The sequence below is a fragment of the Ochotona curzoniae genome, unplaced genomic scaffold (genome assembly GCF_017591425.1).
Source record: "Ochotona curzoniae isolate NIBS_2020 unplaced genomic scaffold, NIBS_Ocur_1.0 scaffold_4701, whole genome shotgun sequence".
NCBI lineage: Eukaryota > Metazoa > Chordata > Mammalia > Lagomorpha > Ochotonidae > Ochotona > Ochotona curzoniae.
Window position 1 is genome coordinate 48,719,297 of NW_024467122.1, and position 17,334 is coordinate 48,736,630.

General features: G+C 45.6%; 1 protein-coding gene across 1 annotated transcript in view; it reads left to right on the forward strand.

The window, feature by feature from the left end:
• The first annotated feature begins 4,111 nt into the window (after window positions 1-4,111).
• Window positions 4,112-17,334, forward strand: part of BUB1B (BUB1 mitotic checkpoint serine/threonine kinase B) — a 62,173-nt gene continuing 48,950 nt past the window's right edge. Inside the window, exons 1-4 of the mRNA XM_040969514.1 lie at window positions 4,112-4,283; window positions 8,779-8,925; window positions 14,013-14,072; window positions 14,385-14,529. Of these exons, the coding sequence (XP_040825448.1) occupies window positions 4,249-4,283; window positions 8,779-8,925; window positions 14,013-14,072; window positions 14,385-14,529 (387 nt within the window). The 5' untranslated portion in view covers window positions 4,112-4,248. The remainder of the gene's footprint in view (window positions 4,284-8,778; window positions 8,926-14,012; window positions 14,073-14,384; window positions 14,530-17,334) is intronic.

Genomic DNA, 17,334 nt, shown 5'->3' on the forward strand with positions numbered 1-17,334 from the left:
ACCTCCTCCAGGTCTCCCATGAGGGTGCAGGATCCCAAGGCTTTGGGCTGTCCTTGACTGCTTTCCCAGGCCACAAGCAGGGAGCTGGATGGGAAGTGGAGCAGCCGGGATTAGACCCGGAGCTCATATGGGATCCTGGCGAGTTCAAGGTAAGGACTTTAGCTGCTAGGCCATGGCGCCGGGCCCTGTTCCATCCTCTTTCAACCATAATTGTGCACAGGCTTAATCCTGACTTCCTCTCTGTTGGTGAGTACATCTAACAATGCTTATAGCATTACCAGGACCCCAAGCTGGCCATTCAGCTACTGTCCAGCCAAACAAGAATTCCTGTTCCAAATGAGAGCAGAGACCACAGAGCACGTTTTTGTCTCTCTTTTTAACCTACTACCCTCCCCCACTTTTTTCTTTTTTTCTTTCTTTTTTTTTTTTTTTTTGTCAAAGATACATTTATTTGGAAGAAATACCTTTTCTTTCCCCCTAGCAAAGCAAGCTAGGGGTTTAGTCTAACTGCTCTGTTGTATCACACTTTAAAAAAAGATTTATTTATTATTTTCATTGCAAAGTCAGATATACAGAGAGAAAGATCTTCCATCCAATGAATCACTCCCCAAGTGACTGCAATGGCCGGTGCTGTGCCAATCTGAAGTCAGGAACCCAGAGTTTCCTCCAGGTCTTCCACACAGAGGCAAGGTCCCACGGCTTTGGGCCGTCTTAGTCTGCTTTCCAAGGCCACAAGCAGGGAGCCAGATGGGAAGCCTAGCTGCCGGGACTAGAACCGGTGCCCAAATGGGATCCTGGTGTGTGTAAGGTGAGGACTTTAGCTGCTAGGCTACCGTGCTGGGCCCTATTGTATCACATTTTATGGGACACTTGAGTAAGGCTTTAGGAAAGACTGAGATCCAAAGAGCAAATGCTACCTTTCCCACACACTTTATAGAAAGTGGTGAAAATCGAGAATTTGGGGTTGAGTGTTGTAGTGCTACCACTTGGGACACCTGCCACCCATGTTGGAGTGAGTGCTGGCTGGAGACCAGGACCCTCCACTTTTTTTTTTAAGATTTAATTCTTTTTATTGGAAAGGCAGATCAGATTTATGGAGAGAAGAAGAGGCAGAGAGAAAGATCTTCCATCCACTGCTTCACTCCCCAAATGGCCACAAAGGCCTGAGAGGAACTGCTCTGAAGGCAGGAGCCAGGAGCTTCTTCCTGGTTTCCCATGCAGGTTCAGAGTCCCACAGCTTTGGGCCATCCTTGACTGCTTTCCAAGGTCACACGCAGGGAACTAGATGGGAAGTGGAGCAGCCAGGATACAAACTAGTTCCCATATGGGATGCCAGTGCTTGCATGGTGAGGATCTGGCCACTGAGCTATCACACTAAGCCCAATCGTCCACTTTCGATCCTATTTTACCACTAACGGATATAGGACAAAGCAAATGATGGCTCAAATGCTTGAACTCCTGCCACCCACGTGAGTATAGCATGCCGGCTTCTGATTTCAGCCTGGCCCAACCTTGGCTATTCCAGACATCTAGGGGGTAATTCAGCACGCCCCCTCTTCCCCTGTGCCCGTGTCTCTCTCTCTCTGTCTCCTTGCTTTTCAAATAAATAAATCAATCTTTTAAAAAAGAAAGAAAAAACATGAGAAGTTATAAATGTGAACAGGATGTCCTGGGGAGGTAAAAAAAAAGCACTAGGCCAATACAGGAGATCAAGGAGCATGTTTTTATAGAACTAGAACCCAGCTGTTTTGAATTTAAGAGTTGGGCTGGAAACAGCTGGGTAAGAGTGGCTAAAATCCTGGCCCGGCGGTGTGGTCTGGTGGCTAAAGTCCTCGCCTTGAACGCACCGGGATCCCATATGGGCGCTGATTCTAATCCCAGCAGCTCTACTTCTCATCCAGCTCCCTGCTTGTGGCCTGGGAAAGCAGTCAAGGACAGCCCAAAGCCTTGGGACCCTGCACCTGTGTGGGAGACCTGGAAGAAGTTACTGGATCCTGGCTTCGGATTGGCATAGCATCGTCCGTTGCGCTCACTTGGAGAGTGAATCATCAGACAAAAGATCTTTCTGTCTGTCTCTCCTCCTCTCTGTATATCTGACTTTCCAATAAATAAATAAATCTTAAAAAAAAAAAAAGAGTGGCTAAAATCCCTGGAAGCTGAGACCTGGAGCAGGCAGTAGCAACAGTGACCACAGCCTGGCCAAGCATCAGGCTCAAGGCAATTGCTCAAAGACATCACCCTGAGGCCCAGAGAGAATCCCAATGTCCCACATCTCCCATAATCCCTGAAGGCTTTCTGGAGGTACAGGACTTGGAAGTAAAGAGTAACAAAAATTTGCTATGGGGACCTACCTCATCTCCTTCCTCAGTCCCAAGCTCAACTCATGATCTGCCTCTGAACATGCAGAGCCCTAAATCTATCAGCCCCATGGATGGCTTGGGAGGAAGGGGCTAGACAGGTTGACTTCTGAGTGTGAACTTGAATATAGAAGGATAAAGTCCAGAAGCTGTCACTCAGAGGAGAATGACAAGCTGACAACAGAAGAACTGAGAGAGGGTCAGTCCACAGGAGAACCAGCTAAGTGACAGCTGAAGTCTGTTTATGCATAAAAGCCAGTCAACTCTCCTTTCTGAGCAGGTCTGCGTGAGCTGGATTTCCATTCCGTTGCAGTTAGGAATTTTGATGACGCTGAGAAAGAGGGGCTGGTACAGCAAGAACAAAAAGCAAGTTAGGAACCTGACAGGAGCGGATATCTAGTCAGAATTTCCCTTTGAGACCTGCTATCTCCCCTGCCATAACCACACACAGGAGGAATTCCCTGCACCTGGATTTGCTCAAAAGGTTTGCTCCTGTGTCACAACTGAGCCACCTGCTTCTTACTTAGGAAATGAAAATTGAGACTCAGGCTCCAGTGTCAGTCATGGTAGTCTCCCAAAAAGGAAAAGAAGTAAAACTCTGGGAGCTTGGACTGATATTTTAGCAGAGCAGAGGCAGGGTGCCAGCTTAAGTCCTGGCTACTGTGCTTCTGCCCCTGCTTCCTGCTAAGGCACCTGGAAAAGCAGGGGAAGATGGCTCTTCGGTCCCTGCACCCACACGGGGGATCGGTAGTCTTTCTGCCTTCTAGCTTCTGCCTGCTATTTGCATTTGGGGAGTGAACCAACAGATGGAAGATTCTCATTCTTGCTCTTTTTCTTGTCTTTTGAATACTTAAAAGCAAAGCAAAACAGAACTTTGGAAGTTGTGGCGTGTATGTGTATTTCCTAAGTGGGTGGTGCAGAGGAGAAGGCAGGGCAAAATCATCGCCACTTTACAGACAGGAAGCACCGAGGGCTGGAGAGAGTCTGTGCTTGCACATTTGTTATGATTCTACAGAACTAGAATCAAGGTTTGGCTGGGAAACAGTTGGACAGGACATACTCTGTACCCTGGAGAGTTTGGGACTCGCGGCCCACAGTAGGGGTGATTCTAGCTCAGCCAGCCACCTTAGGAGAGTTAGACCTGGTATAGCTACTCCAAGACATCTCCCTACACTACAGACTTCAAGGAAATGCTGGTGTTTAGTAGTGTCTGTTGGGGGTGTACTTTTGGTGTAACAATGAAGGCACAAATTATGACATTTACAACCAATACCTGTGTTCCTGAGTTCATGTCTGGCTCTCTCCCAATTCTACTTTTCTGCTAATGTGAACCTTGGGAGGCAACAGGTGATGATATTTGCCATCTACCTGGAGACTAGACTGGGTTCTGAGTTTATGGCTTTCATCTGGCCACGCTCTGGCTGCTGTAGCCATTTGGGGAGTGAACCTGCAGATGAAATATCTCTTGTGTATCTATTTCTCTCCATCAGGTCAATTAAGAAAAATAAAATCGTAGAACCAGGACACAGAGAATTCAGCGTGCATTAGGGCACCTGGGCAACCATTCTTTTCCCACCCCAGGAACTACAACTCCTAGATAAATGTACCTTGACCGCGTGGTTTTATCCCGGAACAAACTACAAGCCCCAGCATGCCTTGCTAGTGAGGCGCGTGTACGGAGCAGCGAAGGGGTGTGGCCACGTCGGCCGCGCGGGACCGTTAAATTTGAAAGTTGGCGGCTGGGGTTGAGGGCTTGAGGTAGTCGGTTTGGGAGGAAATTGGGTGTGAGTTTTTGTCCCGGAGCACCCTCTGGTCGCGTCGGTAGCTCTAGAGGCAGGTTTCAGAAGGAAGGCAATCGCCGCAGGACGAGGTCCCGAGCCGGGAATGCAGGATGGCGGCGCCGAACAGGGAAGGGGGTGCTCTGAGGTAGGAACGGGAGAGGGCTGCTGGGAGGGGGAGACCGAGGTGCCCGGCAGGTGCCGGAGGCCGCGCTCAGAGAGGCCTGGTCCGGTCGCGCCTAGGAACCCCAGTGGAACGAAGAGCTCGAGTTTGTGGCGTGGTCATGATTTGCTCCGGCTTTTCCAGTTGACTCGGGCCGCGCCTTCTGTGTGGAAAAGGCTGATTTGAAGGCCGCCTATCGGCTTCTGGGAAAGTTCGGAGTGTTTGTAAAGTTCAGTCAGTCGTAGGTGTTGTCAGGCCGATTGCCGCGGGGCTGGAGAGCCCTTCTTGCTGTACATGGTGTTTTTTCTGCCTTAAAAATCCAGTTGGCGATTCTAGGTTGGAATGGCGCCTGGATTTGCTTAGCGTTGTTGGAGCTCGGCGTGAGCTCCATCGCGCAGGTAACATGCTGATGGACCACCTACTAAGGGTCGAGCGCGGCCCACCGAGGCACAGAAAGTCCCCCATTGCTCGGGGAGTCGGATGAGGGTGGATGGGGCCGGCTGTAAAGGAGACACCCCGCAAGGTGATCCGCACTAAACAAAGTGAGGGGTGAGGTCGGGAGTACTGGGTGGGGCTGATGGCATTTTAAGGCCGTTGCTCCGGAGGCCTCCCTGAAGCCCTTGCAAATGTGTCCTTGGGGTCAAGTCTTGAAGGAGACTCAAAGGCTAGTCATTCGTGCAAGCAGGGGGAGAACAAAAGCTGGGGATAAGAGTGCTGGGGGAGGAAGCTAGAGGCTGCAGCTGGCCCTTGTCCCGGAGTGATGAAGGAACCTGGAGAGTAACCAGGACATTTTAAAAAGTAAACATGCAGGCTTAGATGTGATTGCAGTAGGCGACTCTCGAAGGTTTGGAGCCGAGGGAAGTCACGCTCCGACTTGGGTTTGAGTGGAATCACTCTGGCTGCTGTGGTTGAGTAGACAGGCATCTTCTATCTGCTGGTTCACTCCTCAAATGGCCGCGGCGTCCGGAGCTGGACTGATCTGAAGCCGGGAGTCAGAAGCTTCTTCCAGGTCTCTCATAAGGGTCCCGGTCCGAGGCCCTGAGGCGTGCTCTGCTGCTCTCTCAGTCTATAAGCAGGAAGCTGGATGGGAAGTGGGATAGCTGGGCCTGGAATCATCACCCATGTAGGGGCAGGTACCTAGATTTATGGAGATATTTTGAAAGTAAGGCAACAGGGCCCAGGGCCGTAGCCTAAAAGTTAATTTCCTGCTCTTGGATGCTACAGGATCCCATATGAGCACCAGTTCGGATTCCCACCTGCTCCACTTCCTTTCAAGCTTCCTGCTAATGACCTGGAAAAGCAGTCGAGTACGCGCCAAAGCCTTGGGACCCTGCACACTCACAGGAGACCTGGAGGAAGCTCCTGGCTCTGGGCTTTGGATCAGCTCAGCTCTGTCATAACCACTTGGGGAGTGAACCAGCAGATGGAAGATCTTCCTTTCTGTCTCTCCATCTCTCTGTAATCTGACTTTCCAATAAAAAATAAGAAAATAAATAAATAAAACTTTAGAAAGAAAGTGGGCCAGGCGCAGGGGCCTAGCGGCTAAAGTCCTCACCTTGAATGTGCCGGGATCCCATATGGGCACCAGTTCTAATCCCAGTAGCTCCACTTCCCACCCAGCTCCCTGCTTGTGGCCTGGGAAAGCAATCATGGATGGTCCAAAGCCTTGGGACCCTGCACCCTCATGGGAGATCTGGAAGAGGATCTGGGCTCCTGGTTTCGGATTGGCACAGCACCGGCCGTTGCGGTCACTTGGGGAATGAATCATTGGATGGAAGATCTTCCTCTCTGTCTCTCCTCCTCTCTGTATATCCGACTTTCCAATAAAAATAAAATAAAAATTTTTTTAAAGATTTATTTTTTATTATTTTTTTTTATTGGAAAGGCGGATATACAGAGAGGAGAGACAGAGAGGAAGATCTTCCGTCCAATGATTCACTCCCCACGTGACTGCAATGGCCGATGCTATGCCGATCCGAAGCCAGGAGCCTCTTCCGGGTCTCCCATGTGGGTGCAGGGTCCCAAAGCTTTGGGCCATCCTCGACTGCTCTCCCGGGCCACAGGCAGGGAGCTGGAAGGGAAGCGGGGCTGCCGGGATTAGAACCGGCACCCATATGGGATCCTGGGCGTGCAAGGCGAGGACCTTAACCACTTGCGCCACCGTGCCGGGCCCAAAAATAAAATAAATATTAAAAAAAACCCGAAAGCATCTGATTTGCTGACTAAATGACTGTGCAGTGTGAGGAACTATTGAAGTACGTACTAGGATGCTTGGCTTGAGCAACTGGAAGGATAGAATTGCCGTTTGAGGTTGGGAAAGACAGGAGGAACAACTGATCTGCCAAGAGGCAGGAGGAGGTGGGCAGTCCAGCTCACTATTTGAAGAGCAAGAGAAGAAATTCAGGACAATTCAAGAAGCATCTGCTTCTTGCCTATACTAGTGTCATGTCCTGGATCCACTAGTTCACTCCCTAGATGCCAGCAGCAGCCACGACTGGGCCAGGCTGAAGCAGGAGCCAGGAACCCCATCTTGGTGTCCCACGTGGGTACAGAAACCCGTATTCTCAGTCCATCATCTGTAGCAGGAAGCAGGATTGGAAGCTCTGTGTAGCTGGGACTTGAAGCAGGCGCTGCTATAGACATAGGTGTTCCCGGTGGCAGCTTGATTTGCTGCACCACAACACCTGTCTACAGTTATTTTCTGACAGAGCATTTTCAACTTTCACTTGTAGTGAAGTCCCACAGAACTTTCACTGTTTTGAAAAGTTACACCTGTCTTTTAAAAACATTTTATTTATTTTAAAAATTTATTATTTTATGATGCAGTTCCATAGGGTCTGGGATTTCCCTCCCTTTCCCTAAACCCCCTTCCCCAAACCCTCTTCCCTCCCAGCCTGTCTTACTTTTTATCTATCTATTTATAAAAGTTTTATTTTTACTGTCTCTTTTAAAAAACTATTTATTTTGTTATTTAAAAGGCGGAGTTAGAGATGACAAGATGTAAAAATCTTCCATCATCTGGTTCTCTTGACAAATACCTGCCATTGCTATGCATGGGCCAGGAGCTTCTTCCGGGTCTCCAGTGTGGGTGCAGAGGACAAGGCACTCGGCCCATCTTCTGTTACTTTCTCAGCTGCAATAGCAAGGAGCTGGATTAGAAGATCAGCAGCCAGGACTCAAATTGGTGCTCATTTTGGTGTGTCAGTGTTGCAGGCTACCACTTAGTGTGCTATGCCACAGTGTCAATCTCTTCACTTTTCTTTTAAGCCCAGAAACAGTGTCCTTTCAGCAGAGGTGCCTTTTTTGGGGACCATTGCAGAACACACACCCTGTAGTGATGACTGCTCCAGAAAGTTTTGGGGATTTCCTTTGTAGGTGTGACAAAACTTGGAGGGCAGATTTTGACTACTTAAACTCTATTTTTGTGTGCTTCTACCCTGGGCCATATGTTTTCATAGCTTCAACTTTGCAATTGAAATAGGGTGTTAGTCTGACCAACAGTTTGTATATTTTTTAAGGTTTTTTTTTTTTTTTGAAAGGCAAAGTGACAGGGAGAGGGAGATTTTTCTCTTGCTGATTCACTCCTCAAATTGTAGCAATAGCTAGGATGGGGCTAGGGCAGAGCCAGGTGTGCAGCACTGTATCCAGGGCCAAAGTACTTCCATCATTTTCTCAGGTGCCTCAGCAAAGAGCTAGACCAGAATTAGAGCAGCTGGGCTTCAAATGTGTGCTGTAGTACCACATGCTGGCATTGCATGTGTCAGGCCACTGTGCTGTGCTACAACCTGGGCGCCACTTGATTCATTTTTAATTAAACCAGTGATTGGCATAGATTCTTGCTCTTTTGTTTGTCTATTTGCAACTTTTTTTTTTAGGATTTAACTTTTGTTTTTTAATTGGAAAGGCAAATATCAAGATAGGAGAGACAAAGATCTTCTGTCCACTGATTCACTCGGGAATTACATGACAGAAAGGCTCAAAAGGTGGGAAGTAGGCCTGGCACTGCAGCCTAGTGGCCAAAGTCCTTACCTTGCATGCTCCAGGATCCCACATGGGTGCTGGTTCAACTCTTGATGGTCCCGCTTCCCATCCAGCTCCCTGCCTGTGGCCTGGGAAAGCAGTCAAGGACAGCCTAAAGCCTTGGGACCCTGTACCCACATGGGAGACCTGGAGGAGGCTCCTGGCTCCTGGCTTCGGATTGACTCAGCACTGGCTGTTGTGGCCACTGGGGGAGTGAATCATTGGATGGAAGATCTTCCTCTCTCTCCTCTTCTTTGTATATATATGCCTTTCCAATAAAAATAAATAAGTCTTAAAAAATAAAAGTTCGCGAGTATAGTAACTTTACCAATATTCCAGCCTACCATATTGAACCTAAAGGTCATAAATAATAACTTGTCTGAAAGCATTCCCAGTAGCCTAATGCTGTGATAAATATATGTTAGTATGAGATTTGTGAACTTCTGTTTCTTTTCCACAGTGAAGCCATGTCCCTGGAGGGAGACGAATGGGAGCTGAGCAAGGAAAATGTGCAACCCTTACGACAGGGGCGGATCATGTCCACACTGCAGGGAGCCCTGGCGCAGCAGGAGTCTGCCTGTAACACGGCTCTCCAGCAGCAGAAACGGTGTGTAGTGTGCGGTGTGGTTGTTGTTCTCTGCTCATCATCCTGCATCTCCTGGGGTGGTAGAGAACATGCGGCTTGGTTTGATGCTGAGTGGCATCAGAACTCCCTTCCCAAACTGAGGGTGTGAAAATCTGTGCACTACCTGCTTGCTCCTCAGAGGGCAGCTCTGTGAAGGTCCCAGATATGGTTAAGAACTGAGGCTGGAGGGTCAGAGGGGTGGCCAAGTGGGTAGAGGTGCCAACTCTAACGCCAGCATCCCATGTGGGGACTGGTTTAAGTCCGTTAATGTTCCTGGAAAAGGCAGTGGAGAAAGGGCCCAAGTGCTTGGACCCTTGCATCCACGTGGGAGACCAAGATGAAGCTCTGGGCTCCAGCCCAGTCCAGCCTGGCCATTGGTGGTCAATTTTAGAGTCAACCATCAGTTGGAAGATCTTTGTCTCTCTATATAACTCTGCCTTTCAGATAAGAGCAAGGGCTTAAGATTTATTTATTTTTCTTAAATACAGAAGAGCAAGGGCTTTAAGATTTCACATCATGTGAAGTAGCCAGAGTGTTTTATCAACAAATATTGATATAAGAAAATGATAATGGGGACATTAAAAAGTACAGTAAAGCAAGTGTCATACTTTAATGTTACCCAAAAGTGTTAGTCATTCTGGGGGCCTAAACAAGCTTGTCTCTTTTGTAGTGATCAATTAGAGAGAGTATCTCCTTAGATTCTGGGTCCGGAGGGAGAGGAATCCTGCTTTCTTTTATTAACTTAATGTAGGAAAATATTTTTGAAAATGTGGGGGAAAAAGTGATCTCCAAAGATCATATAACTTAAGAACTTGCATTTATACTAGGAAATTTCTCAATTTAAAAAAAATTTATTTTATTTACTTGAGAGACAGAGGGACAGGGAAAGAGAGAGAGGGAGAGATCGCTCTTTCCCTCCTTACATTGCTGCAGTGACCAGGGCTGAGGCCAGGAGCCAAGAACGCCATCCAGGTCTCCCTCATGGGTGGCAGGAACCCAAGTACATGGGCTGTTTCTGCTGTTTTCCCAGGCATGTTGAGGAGCTGGATCCAAAGCAAAGAAGCCTGGACTTGAACCAGCACTCCACTTGGGATGCCAGTACCATAAGCTGTGGCTTAACTTGAACTTGCTGTGACCCAACTCTAGCCTTTTTAGAATGATTAAACAAACTCTTAGTAATAAAGACTGAAAAATGTTCTCAAGTTATTCAGATAGACCTGTGGATGATCTTACTGTTTTCCAGGCTAGCAGTAAGTACTGTGACACTCTTGTGATGCTAGGTAGCAGCAGCTGCAGCGAGCTGCAGGGGGGTGCTGGATCACTGGGTGAACAGCCCTCCACAGTGCAGGCCTGCTAAGGGAAGATGTTCCGTAGTTAGCGTTGAGTGCATTTTCAGCTTAGGAAATTTACCAGAATGTGAACCTATTGTAAGACAGGGGGACCCTCTGTAATCAGATGAATGTTTCATGTAACATATTATGTAATGACTCATAAGTAATCTTCTGTTTTATTTATTTATTTTTTAATTGCAAAGTCAGATATATAGAGAGAGGAGGAGAGACAGGGAGGAAGATCTTCCACCCGGTGATTCATTCCCCAAGTGCCCGCAAAGACCAGTGCTGTGCCGATCCGATCCAAAGCCAGGAGCCAGGAACTTCCTCCAGGTCTCCCACATGGGTGCAGGGTACCAAGGCTTTGGGCTGTCCTCTACTGTTTTCCCAGGCCACAAGCAGAAAGCTGGATGGGAAGCGGGGCCATCAGGATTAGAACTGGTGCCCATATGGGATCCCGGCACATTCAAGGCGAGGACTTTAGCCACTAAGGCCACAGCACAGGGCCCTCTTCTGTTTTAAAATTCTGTATTTTGTTTAATGGTACCAAAACTCAACTGAATTTTTTTTCTCATTATGGTCCTATTCTAATTGTATTAGTTGATCACTAAGGAATAATAGGGTGTTGTTTTGGGGGGGCGGGGTTGTTTTTGTTTTTTAATATATATATAAAATTGATTTTTTTGAAAAGCCAAGTTGTTGGGGTTCAATGAATCCAAGCAAGACTCCAAGATGAGTGGGATGATTTTATTGTCTAGTTCAAGGGGCAACCTGTTGCCACAAGCAAGAAGCACCCCGAATGAAATAATCATGGGTTTTTATAGTAAAAGAATCAATACAGTTCTCTCAGTTTAGCTCTTTATGAATTAAACTGCTGTGGAGCTACTATATAGACTTTGTGGGAACATGGATTTTCTTTCCTCTTGAAATGCAGTATTGGCTGCATAAATGCAGATTGTCGTTTCACTAAAGAGCTTATAACATTTTCCCACTCCTGACAGCAGTTTGTGAGAGTCCATTTTCCCCATAGCCATTCCAAGATTTGGTGTTGTCAATCTTTTTCATTTTAGTCATTCTAGCCAGTATATAGTTGTATCTCCTTATGATTTTTTTTTAAACCTTTCTCTCTTTCATGTGTTTATTGGCCTTTATGGTGTATCTGTTTTAAGTGGGCTTGTAAAAGTTCTATATGCATCATATGTGCTAGCCGTTTGTGAAATATATGCATTGCAAATATTTTTCCCAGTACATGACTGTTTATTTATGTATTTTAATCACTAAGCCTTAACTTTTGGTAAGTCAGTTAATGATTTGTTTTTATGGCTCTTTGCCCACCCAATGTCATGAAGATACTCTTCTGTGTTTTGTTTAAGGATTTATTGGAAAGGCAGATTTACAGAGAAGAGAGCCAGAGAGAGAGAGAGAGAGATGTGCTGGTTCACTCCCCAAATGGCTGCTTCAGCAGGAGCTGAGCCAGTCTGTAGCCAAGAGCCAGGAGCTTCCTCCTGGTTTCCAGATGGGCACAAGGTCCCCAGGCCTCGGGCCATCCTCCACTGCTTTACCAGGCTACAAGCAGAGTGCTGGGTTGAAAAGTAGAGCAGCTGGGACAGGCACCAGCTCCCTTACGGATGTCGGCACTGGAAGCAGATTAGCATGCTCTTGCCATTGTGCCAGCCGCGTTCTGTGTTTTCTTCTAGTCCTTTGTCGTAGTTTTTATGTCCAGGTGTATGGTTCATCTTATATTTGTCCTTATGTGTGGTATGAGTTTGGTGCCAAGTTGTTTTTTACCTTAAGGTTATGTGTTCAGTTGTTTTGCCTCCCCCGTTGGAATTTGGTTCACTTTCATCATTAAATTTCTCCTGAATTCTCATCAAGAATCATCTGATTACACATGTGTAGGTCATTTCTGGACTCTGTTTCATTGAACTAATTGTTTATCCTTTTATCAAAAGCACATTGTGTTCATTAGCTTTATGTAGTAAGTCAAGTAGGATAAATTCTCTAACTTTTGGTCCTTTGTCTTTCCAAACAGGTTTCAAAATCAACCTGTGAGGTTTTAGTTAAAGGGCCTGCTGGGATTGGTTAGATTATATAGAATGTATAGACCAATTTGGAAGATTGCTATTTTTTAAAAAAGATTTCTTTTCTATTTTTGTTGTGAAGGCAAATATACAGAGAAGGAGACACAGAGAGAAAGTTCTTTCATCCACTGATTCACTCCCCAAATGATCACAACGATTGGAGTTGAGCCGATCCAAAGCCAGGAGCCAGGAGCCTCCTCCAGGTCTCCCATGTGGGTCCAGGGTCCCAAGGCTTTGGGCTGTCCTCCACTGCTTTCCTATCCCTGCACATACAAGGCAAAGACTTTAGCCACTAGGCTACATTGCCAGGCCTGGATGGTTGCTAATTTTTGTCAATAATATTGAATTTTTAATTTTTACTCTTTCTGTAGATAATCTTATGCTATATTGTCATGATCAGAGTACTTTCTTTCAAGGCTTTCTTTATTTAATTTTTTAAAAAAGATTTATTATTTATTTGAAAAGTAGATGTATGGAGAGAGGAGAGACACAGCAAGAGATCTTCTATCCAATGGTTTCTCTCTCCAAGTGGCTGCAATGGCCAGAGCTGGGCCTGTCCCGAGCAAGGAGCCAGGAGCTTCCATCTATGACTACAAGGGTCCAAGAAGCTGGGCCATATTTTATATCAAATATAATCCTTATAATATTATTAATAAAGATACAAAATCTTTATTAATCATCAAAATTATGATTCTTTACTTAATACTTTCCATTTTAATTGGCCAGTCTTAGGCTTCTGCTTCTTTTTTTTTTTTTTTTTTTAATTATTTTTACTGGAAAGGCAGATTTACAAAGAGTAGAAGATAGAGAGAGAGATATGTTCCATCTACTATTTTACTCCCAAAGTGGCTGCAACTTCCAGAGCTGAGTTGACCTAACCAGGAGCCAGGAGGTTTTTCTGGATTCCGCTCGTAGGTGCAGAGCCCTGTGGCTTTGGGCTGTCCTCTACTGCTTTCTCAGGCCACAAGCAGGGAGCTGGATGGGAAGTGGAGCAGCCATGACACAAAACTGGTACCCACTTGGGATCCAGTGATTGCAAGGAGAGAATTTAGCCACTAGCCTACTGCGCTGAGCCTGGACCCTGCTCTTTATGGTTATATTTTATACTTTTTTTACATGGATACCAACTTATATACTTTTCTCTAACTAATGTTCCTTGTGGAGTTTTTTTTTAGATTTTATTATGAATATGTGTATAGTTTGTTCAACAGTATTATTTATGAAAGCCATAATTAATATCTATTTACCCTACATTTAAGGCTAACCAACCTAATAAATAATTTTATCATTAAATTTTTTATTATCTATATTACTTATTGTTTATATAAGTGAATAAACTTAAGAGTTTGTAGCTTGACCAGTGTCTTGGAACCAGTGATTAGTGGAGTTGGGTTTCAATGTAGGGAGTCATGTTACAGAGCTTGTAATTGCTGTGTAAGACTGCTGTTCTGTGTATAGCCTTGAAATTTGCTTCTCTAATGTGTAGCTGTTTTGTCCCTCTTGTTTACAGGAAAAATTGTAATAATTTCCTTTTTCTTTCTTCCTAACAAACCCTCCAACTTATATCTAGCTTGATATTAAATACTTAATAAATGAATAAAGGTGAAAGTGACTGTTATCACTATGCGTACACTGATATTTTCTGTTTAAATTTCAGGGCATTTGAATCTGAAATTCGATTTTACTCTGGAAATGACCCTCTGGATGTCTGGGATAGGTGGGTCTTTCTAACTTAACCTTGAGTAATTGGAATTCTAATGGATGAGTCTGGGTGGCTGTCTTCTTCCAGCTGGGATGTATAGCAAGGTGTGTCAGTAGAAAGAGGCATTGTGGGACACAGAGATCTATGTCCTTTTATCCCTATGTCCTTTTTATTTCTTTTTTTCTATATACTGTGGAAAAATGTGAGGGATTTAAACACCTCCATGTTATTACAGATTTCTATTTAAAGAAATCTGGAAAGGTTCTTGGAGCAGGAAGCAAAGTACACCTTCCACCTCAAATATGTTCTGTTTTTCTTCCCATGTAGGTATATTAGCTGGACAGAACAAAACTATCCTCAGGGCGGGAAGGAGAGCAACATGTCAACATTATTGGAAAGGGCTATAGAAGCATTACAGGGAGACAAACGGTATTACAATGATCCTCGATTTCTCAGTCTCTGGCTTAAATTGGTAAGTTTTTTTTTTTGAGATTTATTAAGTTGAAATTAATTTATATGAAACATTAAATAAAATTACTGATAGAGAGGGAGAGACAGAATAAGAGATCTTCTGTTTGCTGGTTCACTCCCCATGTAGCTGCAGCAGCTGAGGCTGGGCCTGGCTAAAGCTAGAAACTTGGAACTCCATCTGGATCTCCCACGTGGGTGGCAGGGACCCTAGCTCTTGGGCTGTCTTCCTCTGCCTTCCCACATGCATTTGAAGGGAGCTGTATTGGAAGCAGAACAAGCAGCTGGGGGTTGCTAAGGTGACATCAAACCACCGTCTCAGTCCCCCATGCTGATGTAGACTGACCACATGGAATGATGCTCCTCTCTTCATCGACTCTTTCCATCTCATCCCACCTCACCCCTGCCCTCCACCATCTCCCGACCCACTCATTGCAATCCAAGGCTTACATGGGTCTGCAACCCCTGCAAAGAAATGGGACTTGGACTGGTGCTCATAAGGGATGCTGACATTGTGGTTGGAGGCTTAACCTCCTGTGGCATGATGCTGTCCTTAAACATGCTGTCCTTGTTTCTTTTTTGTTTTGTTTTGTTTTTTAGTTTTACCTCTCTCTCTTTTTTTAAGATTTTATTTATTTATTTATTTTTCACAAAGTCAGATATACAGAGAGGAGGAGAGACAGAGAGGAAGATGTTCCGTCCGATGATTCACTCCCCAAGTGACCGAAACAGCCAGTGCTGCTGTGCCAATCCGAAGCCAGGAACCTCTTCCAGGTCTCCCATGCGGGTGCAGGGCCCCAAGGCTTTGGACCATCCTTGACTGCTTTCCCAGGCCACAAGCAGGAAGCTGGATGGGAAGTGGGGTTGCCGGGATTAGAACCGGTGACCTGTGCGTTCAAGGCGAGGACTTTAGCTGCTAGGCCCCTGTGTCGGGCCCTTAATTTCTGATCCTGCTTCCTGCTAATCTGCATCTGGGAGGATTGGGTACTGGTCCAGGGGCCCCTGACACTACATGGGAGAACAGGAGGGTATTTCTGACTTTGGTTTGGCTTAGAACTGACTGTTGCACCTGTATGGAAAGTGAACCAGTGGATCACAGATCTCTCTCCCTCTCTTTTTCAGGTAAGTTCACAAACAAAACAAAAATAAAAATTATTTTAGTTTTATAATTTAGGGGTTAACAAAAAAAGATTTCTTTAACTTTTGGATCTGTTAGTCGAACCATTTTGTATTATTTTGTCCTTTCCTTCCCTCATTTCATTTATTTGAGAAGTAGAGAGACACATGGAGTTCTTATCTACTGGCTTACCCCTCAAATGCCTGTGATGAGTGGAACTTGGCCAGACCAAACCTGGGAGCTGGAACTCAATTTGAGTCTATTAGGGTGACCCAAACCAAACTACCTGAGCCATCGCCTGCTACCTATCAGGATAAATATTGTCAGGAAGCTAGAAGCAGAGCCAGGACCAGGTCCAAGACTTCAGCACTTCCATATGGAATACAGACGGCCCAGCAAACATCTTAACCAAACGCCTGTCCCTGGACATTTCGTTTGCTTTCCTCCACAGAACACAGAAGAGAAATTTGCTTAATGCCAATGCTAGTGCCTAATAAATAACAGATTTAATCAGAGGAAGAGACAGAGTGATAGGTCAGATACTGAGTAGGATTTCTGGGCAGATTAAATCTTTCAAATTCTGTAATAGTATGATAGCTTAGTGGCTAAATCCTTGCCTTGCATGCGCTGGGATTCCACATGGGTACTAATTCATATTCTGGATGTTCCACGTCTGTCTAGCTCTCCTGCTTGTGGCCTGAGAAGGCACTAGAGGTTGGCTCAAGGCCTTGGGACCCTGCACCCGTGTGGGGGACCCAGAAGAAGCTTTTGGCTCTTGGCTTTGTACCGGCTCAACTCCAGTCATTGTAGCCACTTGAGAGTGAACCAGTGAATGGAAGATATATCTGCCTTTCCTCCTCTCTGTATTTCTGACTTTCCAGTAGCAAATGTTAAAAATCTTAAAAAAAAATCTATCAAAGTCAACAATACAATCGATAAAACCTTTAGATATAGGAGTATCAATGAACAGTTTTCAGTAACAGTTTTTAGAGTAAGTTCAACTAATCTTGTACCAGTCATGTTAATCAAAAACCAAGCAGGGGCCGGCGCTGTAGCTTAGTAGCTGGTGTTCTTGTCTTGCATGCACCGGGATCCTAGGTGAGCGTCTGTTTGCATCTTGGCAGCCCTGCTTCCCATCCAGCTCCCTGCTTATGTATAGCCTGGGAAAGCAGTAGAGGACAACCCTGCACCTGTGTGGGAGACCTGAAGGAGGCTCTGGGCTCCTGGCTTCAGCTCCAGCTGTTGCAGCTGCTTGGGGAGTGAGTCGTCAGACAAAGGATCTTCCTCTCTGTGTCTCCTCCTTTCCTTATTTAAAACAAACAACAACAAAAAACAAAGCAAGTAGAGCATAATTTCTCTACTCTGTAAGGGTGTGATGAGGTTTGTTTTCTTTATACTTTTTTTTTTAAAAAGATGTATTTATTTTTATTGGAAAATCAGATATAGAGAGAGGAGGAGAGACAGAGAGAAAGATCTTCATCCGATAATTCACTCCCCAAGTGACCACAGTGATCGGTGCTGCACCAATCCGAAGCCAGGAGTCCCTTCCAGGTCTCCCACACGGGTGCAGGGTCCCAAGGCTTTGGTCTGTCCTCAATTGCTTTCCCAGGCCACAAGCAGGGAGCTGGATGGGAAGTGGATCAGCTGGGATTAGAACCAGTGCCCATATGGGATCCCGGTGTGTTCAAGGTA